The sequence below is a fragment of the Hetaerina americana genome, unplaced genomic scaffold, assembly GCF_022747635.1.
Source record: "Hetaerina americana unplaced genomic scaffold, ioHetAmer1.1.p SCAF_13, whole genome shotgun sequence".
NCBI lineage: Eukaryota > Metazoa > Arthropoda > Insecta > Odonata > Calopterygidae > Hetaerina > Hetaerina americana.
In genome coordinates, this window is record NW_027286403.1 from 4,463,960 (window position 1) to 4,483,931 (window position 19,972).

At 39.5% G+C, this 19,972-nt stretch overlaps 1 protein-coding gene across 1 annotated transcript in view; it reads left to right on the forward strand.

Annotated features, from left to right (window-relative positions):
* The first annotated feature begins 256 nt into the window (after nucleotides 1-256).
* Nucleotides 257-19,972, forward strand: part of LOC139686118 (histidine ammonia-lyase-like) — a 37,828-nt gene continuing 18,112 nt past the window's right edge. The window contains exons 1-8 of the mRNA XM_071583302.1: nucleotides 257-311; nucleotides 10,190-10,406; nucleotides 11,501-11,528; nucleotides 11,608-11,682; nucleotides 12,765-12,837; nucleotides 12,923-12,989; nucleotides 13,952-14,115; nucleotides 19,163-19,302. Coding sequence (XP_071439403.1) covers nucleotides 257-311; nucleotides 10,190-10,406; nucleotides 11,501-11,528; nucleotides 11,608-11,682; nucleotides 12,765-12,837; nucleotides 12,923-12,989; nucleotides 13,952-14,115; nucleotides 19,163-19,302 — 819 coding nt within the window. The remainder of the gene's footprint in view (nucleotides 312-10,189; nucleotides 10,407-11,500; nucleotides 11,529-11,607; nucleotides 11,683-12,764; nucleotides 12,838-12,922; nucleotides 12,990-13,951; nucleotides 14,116-19,162; nucleotides 19,303-19,972) is intronic.

Genomic DNA, 19,972 nt, shown 5'->3' on the forward strand with positions numbered 1-19,972 from the left:
GTGGGGGCCTATGGGGGGCGGTGACGGAGGGTGCGAAGGGAAGCCGCCCAAAGGCCCGAGAGGCCTGCTGTGGAGGGGCTTTGAGGGGTGGACAGGTGGGGGGGGCGAGGAGGAGATGAAGGAAATACACGCAAGGTCTCAAGGGAGGGGAGCTTGAAGACAGTAAGAGCGCTTGAAGGTGACTCTGGGCTGTCATAATTGTGCCATCCGTCTACCTGTCGACACAAGCGCAGTCCCGGAGGTTTTCAGAGCCATCATGAAGATTTCTGTGAGGGTCAGGGGTGACTGGCTTCAGGTGCCCTGCAGAGATGGTGAGTACCTGACTTCCGGATGAGTCCGCGGTGAATCGTTTTGAATTGATCGTCGCTCAATGCATTCGAAGCAGGGGAAAGTTCCTAGTTTTAAGTCCTGGCTTTGGTTTCCTGGTTTAAATCCATTTGGTTTCCTGCTCTAATCCTTCTCGCTACCCTAAGACGCACGGAATGCTTTCTGTGAGACTCTTTCGCGAATGAATGGCTACGATAAACCTAGTGGGTCATAAATCGGTAGGGAATCTGTACTCTGTGGAACACATTTGGTAAATTGAACGGCCGGTGTAATAGATAATCCGTGCAGAATAATTTACATTGAAATTTTAAGGTAGATACTTGATTCCGAATCAAACAACTATGTATTTTATACCGTCAGTTTACCACTAAAGTAGTCGTGACTGGAATGAACCATTTCTGCTACAAAAAATGTAACAGTGCTTTTAATCAACGTCCTTTGAAAAGAGATGATATTTTTATCTATTCGAGCCTGACAGAACGTACTATCGTAACCGAATAAGGTGAAGTATATCGCTGAGTAACACCAACTACTCCTGAGGTGAAAATCCTCGATCCCTACTTGAGGTGCTTTGTGGAGGGCACTTTGAGTGAGTACGCCGTCCGACGGATGGGACGTTAAACTGCGGACCCCTTGGCGTCTTTCGTAAAGAGTAGGCTAATGTCGACGCCGGGTTTCTCTCCACCCTTCATCCTTTCCTGTCCATTCCCTATGGCGCAAATGACCTTAGCTGTCGGTCGCCTCCCCTCAAAACTACTACTACTATGTGATCAGATCATCACTTCAACGTCATCCTCAGAATATCAAGTGGGTGGTTCTCGAGAGATTTGAGGCACTCTGCCCCTCTCAAGGTACTGCTAGCCGGGAATATGACAGCGACAAAACCGCGCAAGAGTATAAGTTTTTCTCTCGAGTATACAAGTACAAAAATTTAAAACCGAAGGTGGAATGAATAGTCAACAGAAAATTCATGTCCTAAGGTTCATAATATGTCTTGGTTCTCCATCTCGATCTCTTTAAATTAACGTTAAGTTCCTAAGGGTTCAAAGTGTTCTTATTGTTGACAAAATATTAACCTGGAGGGCTCTAAGTTTTTTGGGAGAAAATTGCAAATTCTTTGCATATTGGAGTCTATCGAATGCAAAAACAGCCTTTTAAATTTAGTTTCGCATAAAAATATATTCGACGGCAAATAATCGTTACTTGAACAGGTTGCTCATTTCTTAATTTGAGCCGCTGAATCATTGAGGATTGACACAGTTTCTTAAACAGCGGAATCGGTCTTTCATATTAAAATAGATTTTTAAAAGCAAGAGTATTCGGCATTCGTACCGAAAAAAATATTTAAGATAGGTTTTCAAATCACTGACGTCCCGCTAGATTTCATGCTAGTTTTTCATTCTTTCAGTCTGAGGAGTAGAGTTAGGCATACCTACTTTAAAAAAATAGTCTTTTCAATGGAGTTCAGCGATTTAACTTAGATTATTCCACATCATTCACGTTTCAAGTGAACAGTAGAAGATATTTAGTAAATTTACCAAGCAATTAAAATGTGTCTAACATTTTCCCACGGGCTGTATCCCCGAAGTCCTCTGAATAAATAACAAACGTAGAGAAAAATCATTATGAAATTAGACAGTTCTCTGCAAGTTTATAGTTTTGAAGAGTGGTTCTGGATTACAGCTTCCGTGAAAAGAATTACAGGAAACAATATGACGCCAACGTCGCCCAGGTGATATTAATATCTTGGCAATACACATATATTATTTAAGGCCTACACGACGTAAACATGTGCAGGTCTCGTTTGTTCATTATGCGACACTTTAATCAAAAGACGCTTCCTGATTCATCTCACCATTTTATCCCCAGTGAATTACCACCCTAGTGCTGCATTAAAAATCACCGGGGATATATTTTACAGCTAAATGATGTTGAAAGGGGCACGATAGTTGACCACGTAGTACATTCACAGAGTAATTGAATGAATGTTACTGATGTTAATCCTCTATACTGTTGTAAGCCGTTATTGTAAAACCAATGTGGCGAAGTGACTCTAGCAGCGGCTCAAAAGGTTTTATCACTGGGAAATGGAGTTATGTTGAACTGCAAAATATTTTCTCATAAAATATGGAATGAAAATCAATTCCAAAGAAAGAATTGTTCCTGTAGTAGCCTCCAAAAATATCTTCAAGTCCATTGCACATCTATTCATCCATCCACTTGAACGATGTTGTTGGATTACTTTGCTGAAATTTTATGGGAAACGCTTAATAAGTTTTTTTAATACCAGCACGGAATTAATAAATGAGATGAAAATTACTAGAGTTATGAGTTAACTTTTAGAGTTAACTTTTCCCAAAGCCTTTTCCCTTCTCAAGTGTAGATTTTTAAAAAGCGTCGACTATTGCAGCAAATGAACATGTGATATAATGATGAAGAGTCTCGCGAAGAATGATTAAAATGAATATAAGGCAGAATATGTTGATTAATTGTGAGTAAATGCACTCCCGGGCATGCTAAGTTTCTGCCTTACAGAACAACGATTTTTTAGTCCGATGTACACCTGATGGAAACGAGAACCGAACCAGAACTCGCCGTCAGATTATCTATGGGTCGTGATTCAGCATCGATACGAAAACTATTCGCGAAGTACTGGGATTGTGTAAGTCCGTCTCATCCGCTTAGTTTGGTGAGTGTCTATAGCGATATCTCGGCCGTAACTATTTGAGTTGTCTCTCACCCGAATGAAACAACTATAACTTTTATACCGTCAGTTTACAACTAAAATAATCGTGACTGGAATGAATCATTTCTGCCACAAAAAATGTAACAATGTTTTGCATCAACGTTCCTTGAAAAGAGATGATATTTTTATCCATACGAACCCGACAGAAAATACTATCGTAACCGAATTAGGTGAAGTACATCGCTGAGTAATACCTACTACTCCTGAGGTGAAAATGCAAAGACTCACATTTTCCAGCTTTACTATCATTTAGAATCCCTACTGTTGATTTTATGATACATTATGCCCTTCAAATCACATTACCAAGCTTTGGGAACGACATTTTTGATTGGGCCGTGTGCATAGGTTATTGCGCAACCCATTATACATGTAGTAATTGAAACTGGGCACAAAAGAGTATAGACAAGGATAAATAACCTGAGAACATTTTTCATTAAAATGTAACAAGCAAGGTTACGTGAAAGTGCCATTATTTATGTATCTGTATAAAATACTCATAAATGATTTTGTGCTACTAGTTGCAACATTACTCAATGGACATAATTTTTACACTCCGTTAGTGTCACTGCCTACTTAAGCCACAATACCCTATTCACGGTATGACACTAGATTCAAAATTTCTTAGGTATAGAGAAAATGAAATATTCAAACTCAAATGTACAAGTTTGGGAGGCGGAGTTTAAATTGAGGAGACGCTCACGATCTTTGCTTTCCTATTAGCACAGGTGTCAGCTGCTAACTAAAGCATAGGACTAGGAATGCCTCCGAAAGGGAGCTTTCAGAGGTGCTAGCTTAATCGGTGTGAAACTCGTAAAATATATTCGGATGTATTTGTGGCACATTCGGTGTTCTTTGGTGCATCATGATTTCTTTGATAGTGTGAGGCTACATACACACATCTTAAATCATCGCATCAAAGTGTGCATAGCCAAGAAAGATAGGAAAGGGAAAAAGATCTGTTGGATGATGGATTTATGGATGAGGGCTTGTTTTAGAGGATAACTTGTGCGAAAGAGTCATGTATTTATACATGTGGATGTTAAAAATGGCGTTAGATTCGACGACATAAAACGGATACTGGTTTCAATTTGGAAATGATCCGTTTTTAGATCTGCTGTTTCCGTTTGATGAAATTGAAAGAAAATCGGTGATGGTGAATATTAAAAGGGAGCAAGTGGAAGGGCATATTTTGTATCGCGGTTGATCTCGGAGATAGGAACCGGGAGCTTCGGGGCAGAAAGCTATGCGGGTTGGATGGTAGTGATGCAGAACATGGCGAAGTGCAGAGGTACATCTGTTGGAGGGAGTGGATCGTGTGGAAAGTATGATTGAGGAACGAGGGCCGCACTGCAGGATATGTGGCGGTCTTTGGGTATTTTCTTTTCAACGATACATTATTCTGTGGACGAAGGTGGAGATGAGATTCAAATTTTGAGATAGGCGTACTTCCAAGACATACTTGTATACTATACAATGATAATTCATATCCATTTGGTACTAATATATATTATCCGGACAAAGGCCACGCCGGTTCCAGGTAGTTCACCAAAGGTAAACGATATTGGACCGGACGGAGGTTGGATGGTTGACTTCCATACCTTTGCCGTGGTACTCATGCCCCTTGTCTCCATGTGGCAGGCAGGTGAAAATGGACCGAGAGGTCTAAGTGTCCGGGGCTCCCATCCAGGACTCTTCCACCCCACACCAGAAATCAACCATTATCAAATTGTGCAGAAATAAAGGAAGTATTATATTGACGGTATGGTAATGTGAATCATGCATTTATTTCCCTGGACGATCTTCCAGGCCAACGAAGAACCACCGCTTTTGGCCAAATAAATTGAACCGTTCAATGCTTAAGACCACTGACGAGAATGAGAGTAAAGGATAAGAGCTGGTATATTCGCTTTCAGTTATCAGGCTGAATGAACCAGCCTGATCATCGAATCAGTTGATTCTGAGCTATTTGATTTAGGCCTCTGACGACCTTCCACAGAATTCCAACCCTATGTAGACGTCACTAAGGCGTGATATACGTCACATATACGTAACATGCGGGCGTTCATATCTCCAGTCACTTCCAACACCTTGAATGAGCTCAAATGAGTGCTAATGGTGAATCCACTTGCTCGCAACTTTAGGGTAGAACCATGTAAACCTATTCCTTATGAATTCATTCCTGAGGACATAATTAACGTTGGTGACTGACTTACACGTCCTTATGAATTGTTTTAAGAGGCAGATGTCCGTAGGGCTAATAGTACTCTGAGAATGCAGCACACATACTTACGTGCTCGCCCAAAAGTATAAATCTATCCTATTTTATCTATATTATGTATCATCAGGGCCTATCTATATCATACAATAATAAAAATTGTTTTCAACTGAAGGTTAAAAGGTTGCTTTTTGAATTAAAAATTCATGGGGGTTTAAGTTTGATTTCGTTCGTGTATTCGTATTTCAATAATTGTAATGAAGGGACCACAATGCGCTCGTCAGAGTGCCTTTTATTAATACACATGGCCAAAATAAGTCAAACCAAACAGTTGATTTTAAAATGGGAAGAATTTAAAATTATCCCATATTCTCCAAAGAGCTAATCGTTAGTAGTCCGACTATATTTTGCAGCGGTGACTATTCCAGTAAATTGTTTTAGCATCGCGCTGTATATTTCAAATTACCCTTTATCCAACTATAAGAGGAACAAATCTTGCAACTTGTTTTTGCCTTAACTTTCAGTTTTGGAAATGGAAGTGGAAATGTTGAAACGGAAATGGAAATATTTGTCATAAATCATTTCCAATAGTCACTCTTTGTGACGGAAAATCTCCAATGCCGTAGAATCTTCAACTAATATGCACACTTTGACACACCACAACTACAAAGGGTTTAAGGTGTCCACATAAATAAACTGCCAACAGACGCAGCCAGAGATCGGTGAAAACTACTTATTTCGGTTATAAAATAACTTATATAGATACATTTCCTTCGGTCACATTCCTCTTAGACACACGTCTCATGTTTTCATTGCTTCGTTTTAGTTATTGAGATGATGTTACGGCGTTTCTATTAGTGTCACTAAATGATATGATTAGCTCTTCCTACGTTTTTTGCTCGCCTTCACTTGAAGCAAGATTATTTTATGAAGAACGCAATGTATTTTCCACTGTTCTTTATTTGGGTACTACTAGTTTCCGATATTAAAACGGCCCGAGGAAATCTATTTCGTCCAGCAGGATTTGGCCTCTGTGCAAATTTTGCCAGATGAAGACAAGACGCTACCTACAACCAATATTTTCTGAAGTTCGAATTTTGAAACTTTTGTAGTAAATCATGCATTTATGTACCATTTTCTTACCAAAAGAGGATAAACAGGCGTTTAAAGAGTTGTTTACTGCACAAAGAGGAATCCTAAATCTTCTATGAGGCCGTGAGATACGTGCGCTTTCGTTTTGGATAATTGAATGTAAGAGGTGTCCTAAATGGGAAATTTTGAGGTAACTATTACATTTTAAGGCTTACGATTGTGCAAATTTGATAGGCTGGTAAATATATACTTTTCAAGCGCGCTTTGTAGAAAATGAGAGTGTTGAAGGGCCCAACTTGCCATACTTGGACTGCGAAAAGAAATTTCGAACAGGATGACAGTGGCCAAGACAAAAGAGATGATTGATTATTATAATCTATTCAACATCGATTGGAGATTGGATTATAAATCATATTATACAGTATAATGCATGTAATAATGGTATGAAAGGAGACAGGTGGAAATAAATTAATTGCCACCTCGTCGTGGTGATTTCTGGCTGTCCATTTGATAAAGTGTAAGAGAACTAACCATGGAGTACATGAAGACTCACGAAAATTACTTCCCACTGCTGCCAGAGTTAACCGATGAAAGAGTGACCAATTGGCAAGTAGTGAGCTCAGACCGTACTTAGAAAATATCTTCTTTAGTTCACAAAATCAGGCATTAATGTGGGGCGTATCATGAAACTGTGGCGTTGATGGATGGATAAAATCTTTACAAGAACATTTAAAGCAAGGAAAAGAATTTTTCCTTGCTTTTTGAATTTTTGATTTGTCACTTATGGTATTAGGAGAGGCGGCCGTTGTGCCTACGAGTCCAATCTTCAAAAATTGTTAGTTCTCTAACGTTGGTGAGACGAGAAAAAAATCTCTATGGGTGAGTTTGTAATGAATTTTGCCTCAATTTTAAATGGATTCAAATTTCAGGGTTTGAAGCGTAATAACCACTATCAAAAATATTTTGCGTGGATGATTTTGACACCGGTTGGAAACTTCTGCGCAGAGGGAAAATTCGGTCCGGAGAAAAATAGAATTTTTGGTCCGAGCTAGTTAGCCCTGATGAGGGAGTTTATACGGAGAATATAGTGAAAAGGGCTGGAAAGAAACAATGGAAAACTTCATATGAACCACATTTCATGACTTTGTACTAAGAGATACCGCAATTGGTTCGCAGAATAAGAAGATTTATTATTTTATCTTTATAACGATTCAAGTTTAGTGCATATGCCTCAATCTTCCTATTCTGATGACACAAGGAAAATGGTACCTAAAGGAAAATGATAACAGATTTAGTAAAAATAGATCTCAGTTATTTGCTCTGTTAAAATGTTCTCTGGGTGACGCTACTTTCAAAAAATAATTCTCATAATCAGAAGTTTCGCGGCTTTGAAATGGCCCATTTTATGGCGAAGTCATTGACTCGAGTAGAGCCTAAAAGCCATCACCTCCGTTGGATGGATGTTGGCCCAATTAAGTCAGTTCACCGTCTCGAATGCTAAATATAAAATTTCGTGCTGTTCAGGTCAACAGTTTTATGTTTCGCGTCCTCAAAAACCCTACCACATACAAATGGTGGACATATTTCGGAAAACGTTCACACAATGTTTAGTAAACCTCTAAAAATCCTTTTATCCCATGAAATCCGAAAAAAAATTTTATACTTTCACAGAGATTGCATATGGAATAAGTACAAAATGTTTGCAAATTAAAGTATACATGTTAATGACCTTATCCAGCTAGTTTTAATAACACAATTTTATGCCACACTCATGGCGTGAACACATATTTGAAGACGAATCAAGATATGCATACTCTCTGCAGGAGCATGCGATACTGCGTGCGCAGGCGTAGGGAGGGGTTGAGACAAGGGCAATCTCATTCTCTCTCTCAGGCCGCGGCCTAATTTCAAGTGAGAATCGGTGCCACAAGGATGATTCCAGTCCTATGACTTCATTGATGACTCCAGCCTCAAAATATATTAAAATATGTTGATGGACGTATGCTGGTTAGACTATGAGGGAAACACAATAAATAAGTCGCTAGACAAACACAGGAGCTTTTTCGAGCATTTCATTGGGAACGCTTGGAATATTCACCGTACAGTCCCGACTTAGTTCCCACTGATTTTCATCTGTTCGGGTCCTTAGAAAATCAATTGGGTGACCGTAGAGGTTACTCGTTGGCTGCAACAGCAAGTAAAAGACTTCTTTGCTGCCGACTACCAAATATATCAAAGTATCTTCCTGAAATAAGTTTCAGGAAGTTACTTTGATTATTATTTATAGCCTCCATTCAGTTTTACGATTTATTTAGCGACTTTTCCTCGTATTTGCTATCCTTGTACTCCTTTGTCTTCAATGAATATGGTGACACCTGTGCCTCATTTAAAGTTTTAATTGCAAATGTTGAATGAAAGGCACCCTTGCGAATTTTCAGCCCACTTAGGAACTTTTCGCTATTACACTGCATTTCACGCAGACGACCAATTCAAGGAAGAGAGTAGAATCGAAATCGTTGGGCAAGAGACGCATGTACAAAGCAGGTTCCGGGAGCTGCTAGTACATGTGGACCTAAGATGACGACACAAGGTGCGAATGACCCCAGTCGCCGAGGTACCTAAAAATTAAATCACAGCGACGGCTCTAGGGCAGCTCACTGTGGAGCTCCCGTGAAGGCAAAAGCGTGAGCTGTCTTCTCTTCTCCAACCCAATTCGGAAGTGCACCCATGACCCAGAAAAGTAGGCATACTGTATCTCTTCAACGGCTCGGTCGACGAGTGAGGTGCGCTATCGGGCGTACTACGCTGTTTTGTGAAGTTTACAAAATGGACATTAATCGAGACGCAATTTGTGAATGTGGGAATGAAGTGAGTCGAAATAACGAGAAAATACGGGGCCTTATAAAAAGTATCGAGAAAAGTTTCTGGAAAATAATTATTTCTGATATTGCTACAATGCCTCGAAATTTTTTTAAGTAAATCACTTGAGCGTCGACACAATTTTGCCAGCGGCTTTTCCACGACTCGAAGGCTCCCCGGTAAGCGGATTCCGGAGGGTCCTCAAGCGTACGCGTGCGAGCCTCTTTGACGACACTTACGGTTCCATGGTGGTCTCCTTTGAGGGAGATTATCACTTCTGATAATATGAAATAGCCTGCTGGCGCCAAGTCGGGACTGTAAGGGGTTTGGGGAATCGTTACGATGTCGTCGCGGAAGGTCTTTGCAAGTAGACACATGACTCTGCTCTTGGTCATCCGTCAAGACCTTCGGGACGAGTTTTACGTAGATCATTCACATTACCAAATTTTCAGTGATAGTGGTGGGCACTGTTATCTCATCAATACCAATATCATCTGCGATCATTCGCACACTTAATCGACGGTCTGAGTTCAGCACTTCACTGCACAGGTCATGAAAAAATAGTTACCGATCCTTTTTTACAAACCTTGTATACGAAGTAACCCAATGTTTGTAATTTTCGAACTGGAGGCCAAATGTCCGAGCGAGCTAAACATTTATAAATTAGATCCAAGTAGGAAAAGGCACTGGCTATAAACTGCACAATCTAAGGAATTATAAAGTCACGTGTTATTTGGTAAGAGTTTTGGGGACTAAAGTACTCGCGTTATACTGGCCCGGTGGCACTCCTGAGGACCCTGGAGGCTTCACCCCTGCCGGGTGATTAATCGGCCAACAGATTTTTCTAGAGGACCGCAAGTGGGTACGATTACCCCCCTAAGTGACTCTGTTTATGCCCTAGAGCTCAAACCGAGGAAGTCAAAGAGATTGCATCTTTCTTTGGTCCGCAGGGAAGATTACGGTGCGGTGGCTGGGTGAGGAGGCTCTGCGACGCTACATGAAGATGCATTGGGGAGAGGAGGAGGAGGCTGGGAGCACCAGACGAGCAACCCCAAGGGAGGAGAAGATCCAGGAGATGCGCAAGACGCGAGGGGGCGTGATCCTCGACCCGGATGACCTCGTGAAGGACATTCTTGACGACAACGACTTCGTCTCCGTGGGTAAGCTGTAAACGATGCATTGCTGACTGCGTCTGCGTACATCATCCGAGGACATGAGAAGCCTGAATTCAAATAGGCGAGAAAAAAATTCATCTGCCGTAGAAATAAAAATATTTCTGAATAAGTTTTTATGAAACATATATATTTTTTCCGATAATTCAAAATGAAATCTAGCATACAATAAATTTGCATACGAAAAACGTCGGGGCACGAGTACTCTCGCTTCTTTTGGTAAGATTTTTTTTCTGCTAAAATCTAATGTAAGGATTAGGAACTACAAAAACTAGCAAATAAGTCATGGTATATTCGATGAAAATTTCCAGAGATATGAAAAAACGCTACCAGGCAATGAAATGACAAATGAAAATAAAATGAAGAGAAATCCAAGGTAGTGGTCAATATTTCAATTAGTTGTGTTCGCTCATTCTATCATGCTGTTATATGTGTGTTTTATAAATTCGTCTCATATAACATGTGAGGTTAATGCTCTACAATTCTTTCAGTCCTAACAACCGATCGGCCAAATCCTGCAATCGCACCAACCGAGATGAATTATGTTCCAGAACAAGTGTATCCTTTGATATGCTAACTAACATAGCTTTTGAGTAAAATTAAATGTTAAAGTTGATATTTATTACAATATGGTATATTCATAGAAGTAAAGTGTATTTTGGTGATGATTCGATTAATATAATCCAGGCTGACGGTAACAAAAACATATTCAAATCTTGTTCAAAGGTTTTTTGCATCGCTTCCGACAATATTGATCAAAGATTTCTTTTTCAAGTTTAAAATATTCTGCTGACTTGATCAATGCAGAGGTACCGTCAAAGCCTTATAAACTGGCAACAATCAGTGATGTTCAGAGTAAAACTGAAGAAGTGCAATCGAAAATATTCTTTGCTGAAAAATACAACACCATTTAAAGTGTATGCGATTTATACTCATCATGGAAAAAGATATATAAATCTAAAGTTCTTCATAACTGCATAACATTAACATCATTGTACCAGATGTAATATAAGTAAATTTTGAAGGCCGAAAGTTATATAGGTAATTTATAAGCACCGCTACAGCTATTATATCCTTAAATTGTGCTAGACCGGGGAAATACGAGCCACCAAATGAGGTAATTTTTATGCAGTCAAGGAAAATTAATGCATAATTAAACAATTACTCGTCTTATATCGATGCTTCTCATCTTTCAGTACATTCTCCTCGATGGAAATAGCCTGTCCACGGATGATCTCTTGCAACTTGGACGGGGCAGGTACAAAATTAAGGTAATGCCAAATTTTATCGAACTTCAATGGGGGTGCCTTTGTGGAAGTCAAAGGACAAATAAAGGCTAAGTAGAAATCAACGAAGTGAAGAGAACAAGTCGCACAGATTCTTCACTCTGAACATTGGTCAATGAAAAGTAGGGGGTCGACCTGGCTACTTGTATTAGTGCTACAGTTTCGCTATCGCAGTGTTTGATGGATTCATATTAAGGCTTAAAGTGGTTCAATGGGTTTGTATCAAGCCATAAACATCAATACATCATCAGCCCTTTAAAAAAAACAATTTATAACTAATTAAAAATTGATGGAGCTGTCTCATAACCAATATAAAAGAGTATGTAAAGATCCCACGTCGTAAAGTTGCTTCCAGACATGGGTTCCAATAAAATTTGAGAATTGAAGGCAGAATGGATTTGAATTAAAATTAAAATGATTTGCCTATTTACCTTGACCTCTCATTTGGGAAGATAATTCGAGGAATTAGTTCACTAACCTCACTTCGATTATTATACGGTGCAATAGCTTTCCAAATAACTCATAAATCTCCTCCTCCCGATTCTTCATAAGCACACAGCTAGGCCAATAAAAAGGATTTTCTGAAGTCACACAAACTGGGCTTCCTCTTAGGCACCTCCATCAAAAGTATTCAGTTCAGAAAGATGCGATACCTCAATAACCGTAAGTTGCTGGTAATTGCCACGGCTAGACAAATCATCACATTAGACCATCAAGAAATTTATAAATTCCGTGAAACTGCTGGAGATGCCGGGAGAGTAACTTTTGACGGAGTCATCCACTAATATGCATTGCACTCAGAATTTGTTGCATTTCAATCCTTATTGATGAAGTAATATTAGGAATACTCGTTTAAAGTTCTTAGAAATACTATTAAAACGTACGGCCTTTATTTATCGATCGAGATACATAAGGCTCATGGTGTTTGAGCGCCATGCGTACATATTCATCATATCCTGCTGGCTCTTAAACATGCATTGAAGACCTAGTTACCTCCATTTTGATAGTTTTTGAGAGTTTTTAGTTGCTCGATAAATTTGGAGTTAAAATACTTTTTATCCTCACAGCTAACAAAGGAATCCGAGGAATCTGTTCAGAAGTCTCGAGACCTTGTTGAAAAGATTCTTCAAGAAAATAAAGGTAAGTTCAATTTTTTTCCTGGTCAATTTTTTTACACCTCCCATATTATCATAAAACAATGCTTTTTTATTTGTCGTCGTTTCAGTGGTTTACGGGATAACAACCGGATTTGGTAATTTTGCAACAACAACTATTGGTCCGGAAAAACTGGAGTAAGTAATTGCATCCATTGCTTTATCGAGAATTTTCCAGTATTAATTGCCAATAGGTTAATGCAAAAGAGATGTAAAATATGGAAACATTCATTAAAGAAACAGTATGACCGCTGAACTACGGTCTTTTCTGATCCTAACTATCTAATTCGAGTGAAAAATGGATTTTTTCATTCGATTATTCACACCTACCGCCTTGAGAATTAAGCAAGACGAATAAGTTTCTTTGACCGTCTGCTTTATTTTCAAACACAAGGCTATATTTAAAAATTAAAATAAGTTAGACGAGTCAATTACCTACCTCAATGGTTTTGACTCAATTTAAAGATATATGCTCACATTTAAGTCAAACAGCAAAAACTAGAGGGAATGTCAAGTGTCCAGTTAGGTTTCAATGAACAAAACTAAATGAAAGTTTGTTGGTGAGTTGGTACGTATACACTGGTTCACTTTTCATTTGTTTTCACTAAATAACTCAGTTTTTTATCATCCCTCCTGTCGATTAATGGAACCAGGCATATGCACAAAACTAACAACTACGTTTATTTGGTTGAATGAGCTCCTAAGGTCGTTTGCACCTTAATCTGATCGTCTCATCGCAAATCATGGCTATCTTGAATTTTATTCGCCTCATGACTAATCAGCTCATTTTATAGATAATATCTTGTTATATATATCAAACCGGGGAATGAAACCCGGGTCGTCCAGTCACTAGCCCAAATACAGGTCGTCAACAATCAAATTATTATAGGAATTATATTTGCAAAGCAAGAAAAGCCTCTTAAAAAGTCACCATAAAACTCAATTTCTCATAACACCTTTTATTATGACAAAGAAACCTTTGAGCAAAGATTAGTTTATTATGGTAATTCAGCGCCTTTGGAAAGACTTTTTAAGCTGTAAAATCAAAACTGATTTCCGTAAGCTGTTTAACGCGAGTCTTTGATTTGTGTCTTTTGCAGAGAACTCCAGTACAACTTGATTCGCTCTCACGCAGCCGGAGTCGGGCCTCCGCTTCCTCCAGAGCGCACAAGAATGCTCCTGGCACTTCGCATAAACGTTTTAGCGAAGGGATACAGTGGAATATCTCTGTTTACTCTGCGACAACTAATAAATGCATTCAATGGTGAGTTAACCTGATGAGAAAATCTCTCTTTCGACGTGTAACTCCAGAGCTCTTTTACTCATGATGATTATTTTTACCATTCTGACAACCAGAAGTAGATGTAAAATGGACCTGGAAAAATTACACATTGGCATTGTCTTTTAAAGACTTGACGATAATGAAGCACTGCCCCACGAAAACGCACATTAAATTTCCTTCAATATTTCAGCACATGATTTCGACCTCCCTTGGGTGCTGTTGCCTAAAATGTCCACTCTTTTCCTCCGTTTGCATCAACGCCCTGATATCATACCTTCCCTCACGGCCTTCAACGTCCTGTAACCTATTAATGAGAATAATATATTCTGAATTCTTCGGATTACTTCCAACAACTTCTTCTCTTCCCAAATCTGACCAGCAGTCCTCGTTTCTTTGGCCCTCCGCCCATGGATTGATTGATGCTAATGAGATGGGGATTTTCTTGTTTTGTGAAAGAGATTTGTGTTTGGAAGATTCCTTTAAGTGTACTTTTGTTTTACTGACTGATTTTATTTATTACCTTTTGTGATTACTTGGGACTTTTGTGCCACCTGGCAATGTCTATCTACACATGTAAATTTTAGTAATAATAATAATGATCGAAATTTGTCATTAGAAATTGGGAATTCTCAGTTACAGTTCACGTGTGAAAGGTCATGGGATATTACATAAGATTTTTAATCATTATACATATTCAGAAAGCCTCAATAATATCCATCTCTCGCTTCTCCACACCAAAATCTAAAATAGCTCCAAACTACAGCGGCTCAAAGACCAAATTTCTGAACAGTACAGCGTCGCATTATATGTTCGTGTGTGTGTGTTTATATATAAATATATATATATATATATATATATATATATATATATATAATATATAGCGGCACAATAGAACACAAAATAAAACAGGTAACACATAACACAAGGAGGACACTCACATTGTAGATTGTTTGAGCTTTCGGCCTTCTCCGAGGCCTTCTTCAAGTACGAGTAAGACTCGGTAAGTAAGTGCTTCTTCAAGTAAGAGTCTTACTTGAAGAAGGCCTCGTAGGAGTCCGAAAGCTCAAACAATCTACAATGTGAGTGTTCTTTTATGTATTACCTGTATTATTATTAAAGGTAAAGGACTGATGTGGAGAAGGGTTTCGTGTGAACAGCCGTTGCATACGAGTCAGCCGATCCTAAGCCCTAGAAGAATTTGCTACTACCACCAAGGTCTGCACCGGCTCCGCGACCCTCGTACTCGTCGCCGCGTCAAGCGGCACTCGACTCGGAGTCGAGTCCGCCATGCAGCGACGGCCGGGTATAGGCACGACGCTACAGCGCCATCGATTTTCGGGGCCAGTTGCTTTTTCAGAGAAATTGTCCTTGTACCTCGATAGCCCTTTTCCAGCGCTCCTCCAGCTTTTTTAAATCGCTCAAAAAGTAGGATTTCGGATGGTTCTCAAAATAGGCTTCTGTGTTGCGATGGCCTCCTCGTTCGCCGGGAACCGTATTCCGTCGAGCCAGTTTTTGTAGTTTAGGAATAGATAAAACTCACTGGGGGCCAAATCTGGCGAATTCAGTTGATTTTTAATAATTGGTAGTTTAATTTCATAATTATTTCAGTCGAAACTGCGCAGTTGTGCACCCGTGCATTGTTTTAATGGGAGAGAATTTTTTCCTTGCAAAATGAGATAGTTTTTTCTTGATCTCTTCGTTCAATCGGTGTAATAAAGACGCATAATACTACCTATTTATTGTTTGTCCTTTTTGCAAGTAATTGGTGCATATGATTCCGCGTGCATCGCAATAGCCGTGGTCATCACTTTGTTGGTCAATATCAGTGTCATAGTCTTCTTTGAAACCGAATCGCCAATAGAACCATACTGTTTAGGCTGTTACTTTGTCTCTAGTGTATAGTAGTGTATCCATGTTTCGTCCACAGTTTTTTGTCGATGCAGAAATTCGTCATGATTGCGATGGAAAAGCGTCAAACCAGCATCCGAAACGACCACACGATTGCGTATATTCTCCACTGAGAGCAACCTTGGAACCATGTTAACGAAAAATTCCTCCATCCAATTTTTGGTGCAAAATGGAAAACACGGTACCTTGTGATATATAAGTCAATGGCCTTAACTGTTTCGCAAACTTTAAATTAATTGATTACTCAAAACCATATCGTGGGTTTTGTCAATAATTTCGGAGAAAGTCACTACCACTGGACGTCCCAAACGATGTTCACCATATTTGGATGTACGGTCACGTTTAAACTCATTAACCCAATTGTAAGCAGTCGCAAACACAGAAGAAGGTGTTCCATGAACTTCATTCAGCTCGGTTTTGATCTCCTTCCATGTAATCCTTTTAGAGAGAAGTATTTAATCACCTCAGAAAACTATTTTTTTTCCACTTTCCTAAATAAAAAATGCTTGTTATTTCAATCAAATATGAAGATTAAACTGCTCCAAGGTTATAGCTGAAATTTTAACAGCAATCTAGTGAGAGATGGGTTTTACTAAAAGAAAACCTTTTCCGATACTACGACCGTCATATCTTGGAATTTGTATGGAATGATTGAGTGACCCACATATTTAAAAGTGTTCATTAATCTTTCCCTTTCTCCCTGACGCTACGCTATTATATCGGTTGGCAAGGTTAATTTTTATCTTTAAGAAATTCAAAATAAATAGACGTACCTTCTCACGTTAATTTATGCCTCTCATATGCTTTTCGGGGAACGGATAATCCATCAGGAAAGCTGTCGCAAAGAAAATAGAAAGTCATTGCATATTAACTCACTAAAAAGAAGCATTAGCAACAATTGACTCGAATAAAATTAGAAAAAGGTTTTATCGCAACAATATTCATTTTCTTAGCAATTTATGGATGCAAGTCTCAGGAGATTTTGCAAAAATATATTTATATATTCTAGTCCATGATTTAAAAAAACTTTGTTGTTTCCACACTTTTTTGAGATGCATGGCACAGAAAACGTGGATCATTAGAACCACCGTTACGAGGTAATGCATACCGTAGGAATGGGAAGCCAATGTCAGACAGCAATGGCACTAAATAGGTGACTGAAATAAATGTAGAATGAGTGACTGGTAGAATCTATTTATTGGAAATAAGAGCCGACCCGGTAAATCGAGCGTTAATCCAAGTGTAAATGCAGGTAAACAGTTAGAGGAAGGAAGAAGTACTTCCATTTTGTTTTTGATCTGTTCGATGAAATTATTGTGAATCTATCTGTGCACCTGGAAGCAAACACTTGACAGCGTGAAGGACTGGAACGTGGTGGCAGGCAGGGGAAGAGACGGGAATGATTTAGGAAAGTGCGGTTTAGCAGAAAAGAATGATCGCGGGGAGAAAACTATAAAACTTTGCAGGAGAAATAAATAGGTTAAATAGAATGTTGTATCGAAAAACTGAAAAAATAAATAGAAAGCCATGTCATAAAATTCAAAATACGCGCAGATTGACATTGAAAAAGCTGGGAGACACAGGGAGATAGTTTCCACTAGTTTTAAGGCAGTAGTTTCATGATTAGACAGATTTTCGAAAGGTGTCATCAACTCACATAGATTCTCGGGATTCTGCACATTCGTACGCAGCACTCATTAAGTGAAACGTAAGATTTATGAGAGTGAGGGAAGGGCGAGGGATAGGGAAATGAAATAAATGTGGCAGGGTTTTACCGGGGCGAAAAGGAAGGAACACTAGAAGGCGGTTTAAACATTCTGAGGAAGGACAGGGGGATAGGAGCCGAAGAAGAAAAATAGGAATATTTCGAAGAAGGAATCAAGAAAGCGGCGTGGGAAAGAATAAGAGTGGTCGATATAAAAACGTTTAGTAACGCATGGATTACGGAAGAAATTATTGGGGATGTGGATGAGAGAAGGAAATGGAAGAAGGTCAACACGAAATTGGAGAGACGGAAGTACTAAGAGCTTAACAATAAACTGAGATGAGAGATTAATATTGCAGAGTAAACGCCATGGAAGTAGCGGTTAAGAGATGTCGAGAGTTTACAAGGACCAGGATAGAAGGGCGCACCCTATAAGAAGGTAAAGGAACTCATAGGAAGTAAGAATGGAAATTACGTTTGCACTATAGAGATACAACGGGTAAAACATTAATCGGGGAAGAAGAGGTTCTGACAAAGCGAAATAGTATATATAAGAGGGAACTATATTATGAAAATAATAGGTCAAGGAGTTGGGATACACCAGAATTGCTTGATTGCGAGCCTTGAATCACAAGGGAACACGGAGCCATGGCCTCCATTCACGCCCACACAGAGAAATGCGATAAGGTGTGCATCACACTGCCGCCCCGCTCTGGAGAGGGTATGCAGTGGGGGAGTGAAGAGGGGGGGAGCGGATCTCCCTTGCCATTTAATGCCTTTGTTGCCTCCACCTCATTCCTCCTCAAATGTTTTCAAATAATTCCCATGCAAAAGCTTTGTGGTGCATTGTTGTTAAAGAAATTTCGCTTCAATAAAGATCTTCATTGAAATGAGTTACGTCTAAACCAAGTAAAAAGCCATGAAAAATCTACAACCCTGCGAAATGACTGATAAATAAGGTTCATACCCTGAATCCCTTACTTGGGTAAGATTGGGAGAATAGAACTCTCCTACGTCCATCATTTTTGCTCGGAATACTGCGCTAGTTCATATCTCTATTCTAACTCATTCAAGGAATAATCAACTTTATTTGAAACTTAATTTCGGAATTCTAACTAAAATTTCACATCAGTTTGGGACGATTCGGATGGTATCGTCGTGAAAGGGAGACATAAGAGGCGATTATCATCTCTGATCGAATTCAGGGTACGCGCATTTCGGCTCAGAATACACCATATTTTAAAGAAGCTACCACTAATAATGCTCTTGCGAATACACAGTTTTATGTTTGCCTTCCAATCAGAGATTCCCGTTTCTTTGCTTGTTCCGTGTACCAATAAGCTAGAGAAGTACGTAGATTAGTGTGAGAAACGGTCCCACATTCCTTTATTATTCGATGTTTTTTCTTTACGCCAGAGTCCTGCCTCTCGTGGGTTCCCGAGCAGGGGTCGGTGGGTGCGAGCGGTGACCTGGCCCCCTTGGCGCACCTAGCCCTCGGCCTTATGGGCGAGGGCAAAATGTGGAGCCCCGACACGGGTTGGGGTGACGCCAAATACGTAAGTAATACGTCTGCCACAACTTCACCTCCACGGTGTCCCATAAATTGAAATGTTTCTCAGTTTTGTTTTCAATTGTGCTAATAATTTGTGTGACGGGCTATTGAACTATGAATCATGCCCTAACTCTTTCTCAACTGCATAGATCTTATTGTAAACAAATATAAAATTTGCCTTGCCTTGACCCCGTAGACACACAAAGGTGGTCAAATCAGCCAGAAACCCACGCGGGCGTCGGCTAGGGGGGTTAAAGAGGGAGATAGCCCTAGATATTCGGAGTTTTCATATTGTTCAAAGGAATTTTTTTGACATGACGTTCATTTCATCTCACGAGTAATTTAATGCACCAAGAAAATGTGCCGAAAAAATCATCGAAATGGCGACTTTTAGTGTAGACTCTTTCATCTTTCGCCCCTCCCACTCGTACATGTCAACCACCCAGCATCCATGGACATTGATGATGCTCTGCGAAGGATAAAAGTATAAAATTCAGTAATATCGATAGTTTTATCTAGAATGCAGCCAAACAGATTAACCATACACCCTGGAAACTTACTGGCCCCTTTCTGCGAGATTTCACTCGATTACTAACCTCAGCCATATCCTGTAAAAAAACTTTCTGACATGGTCACACTGTGGCAGTATTTTGGAAAGTATGCAAAAAAAAGTT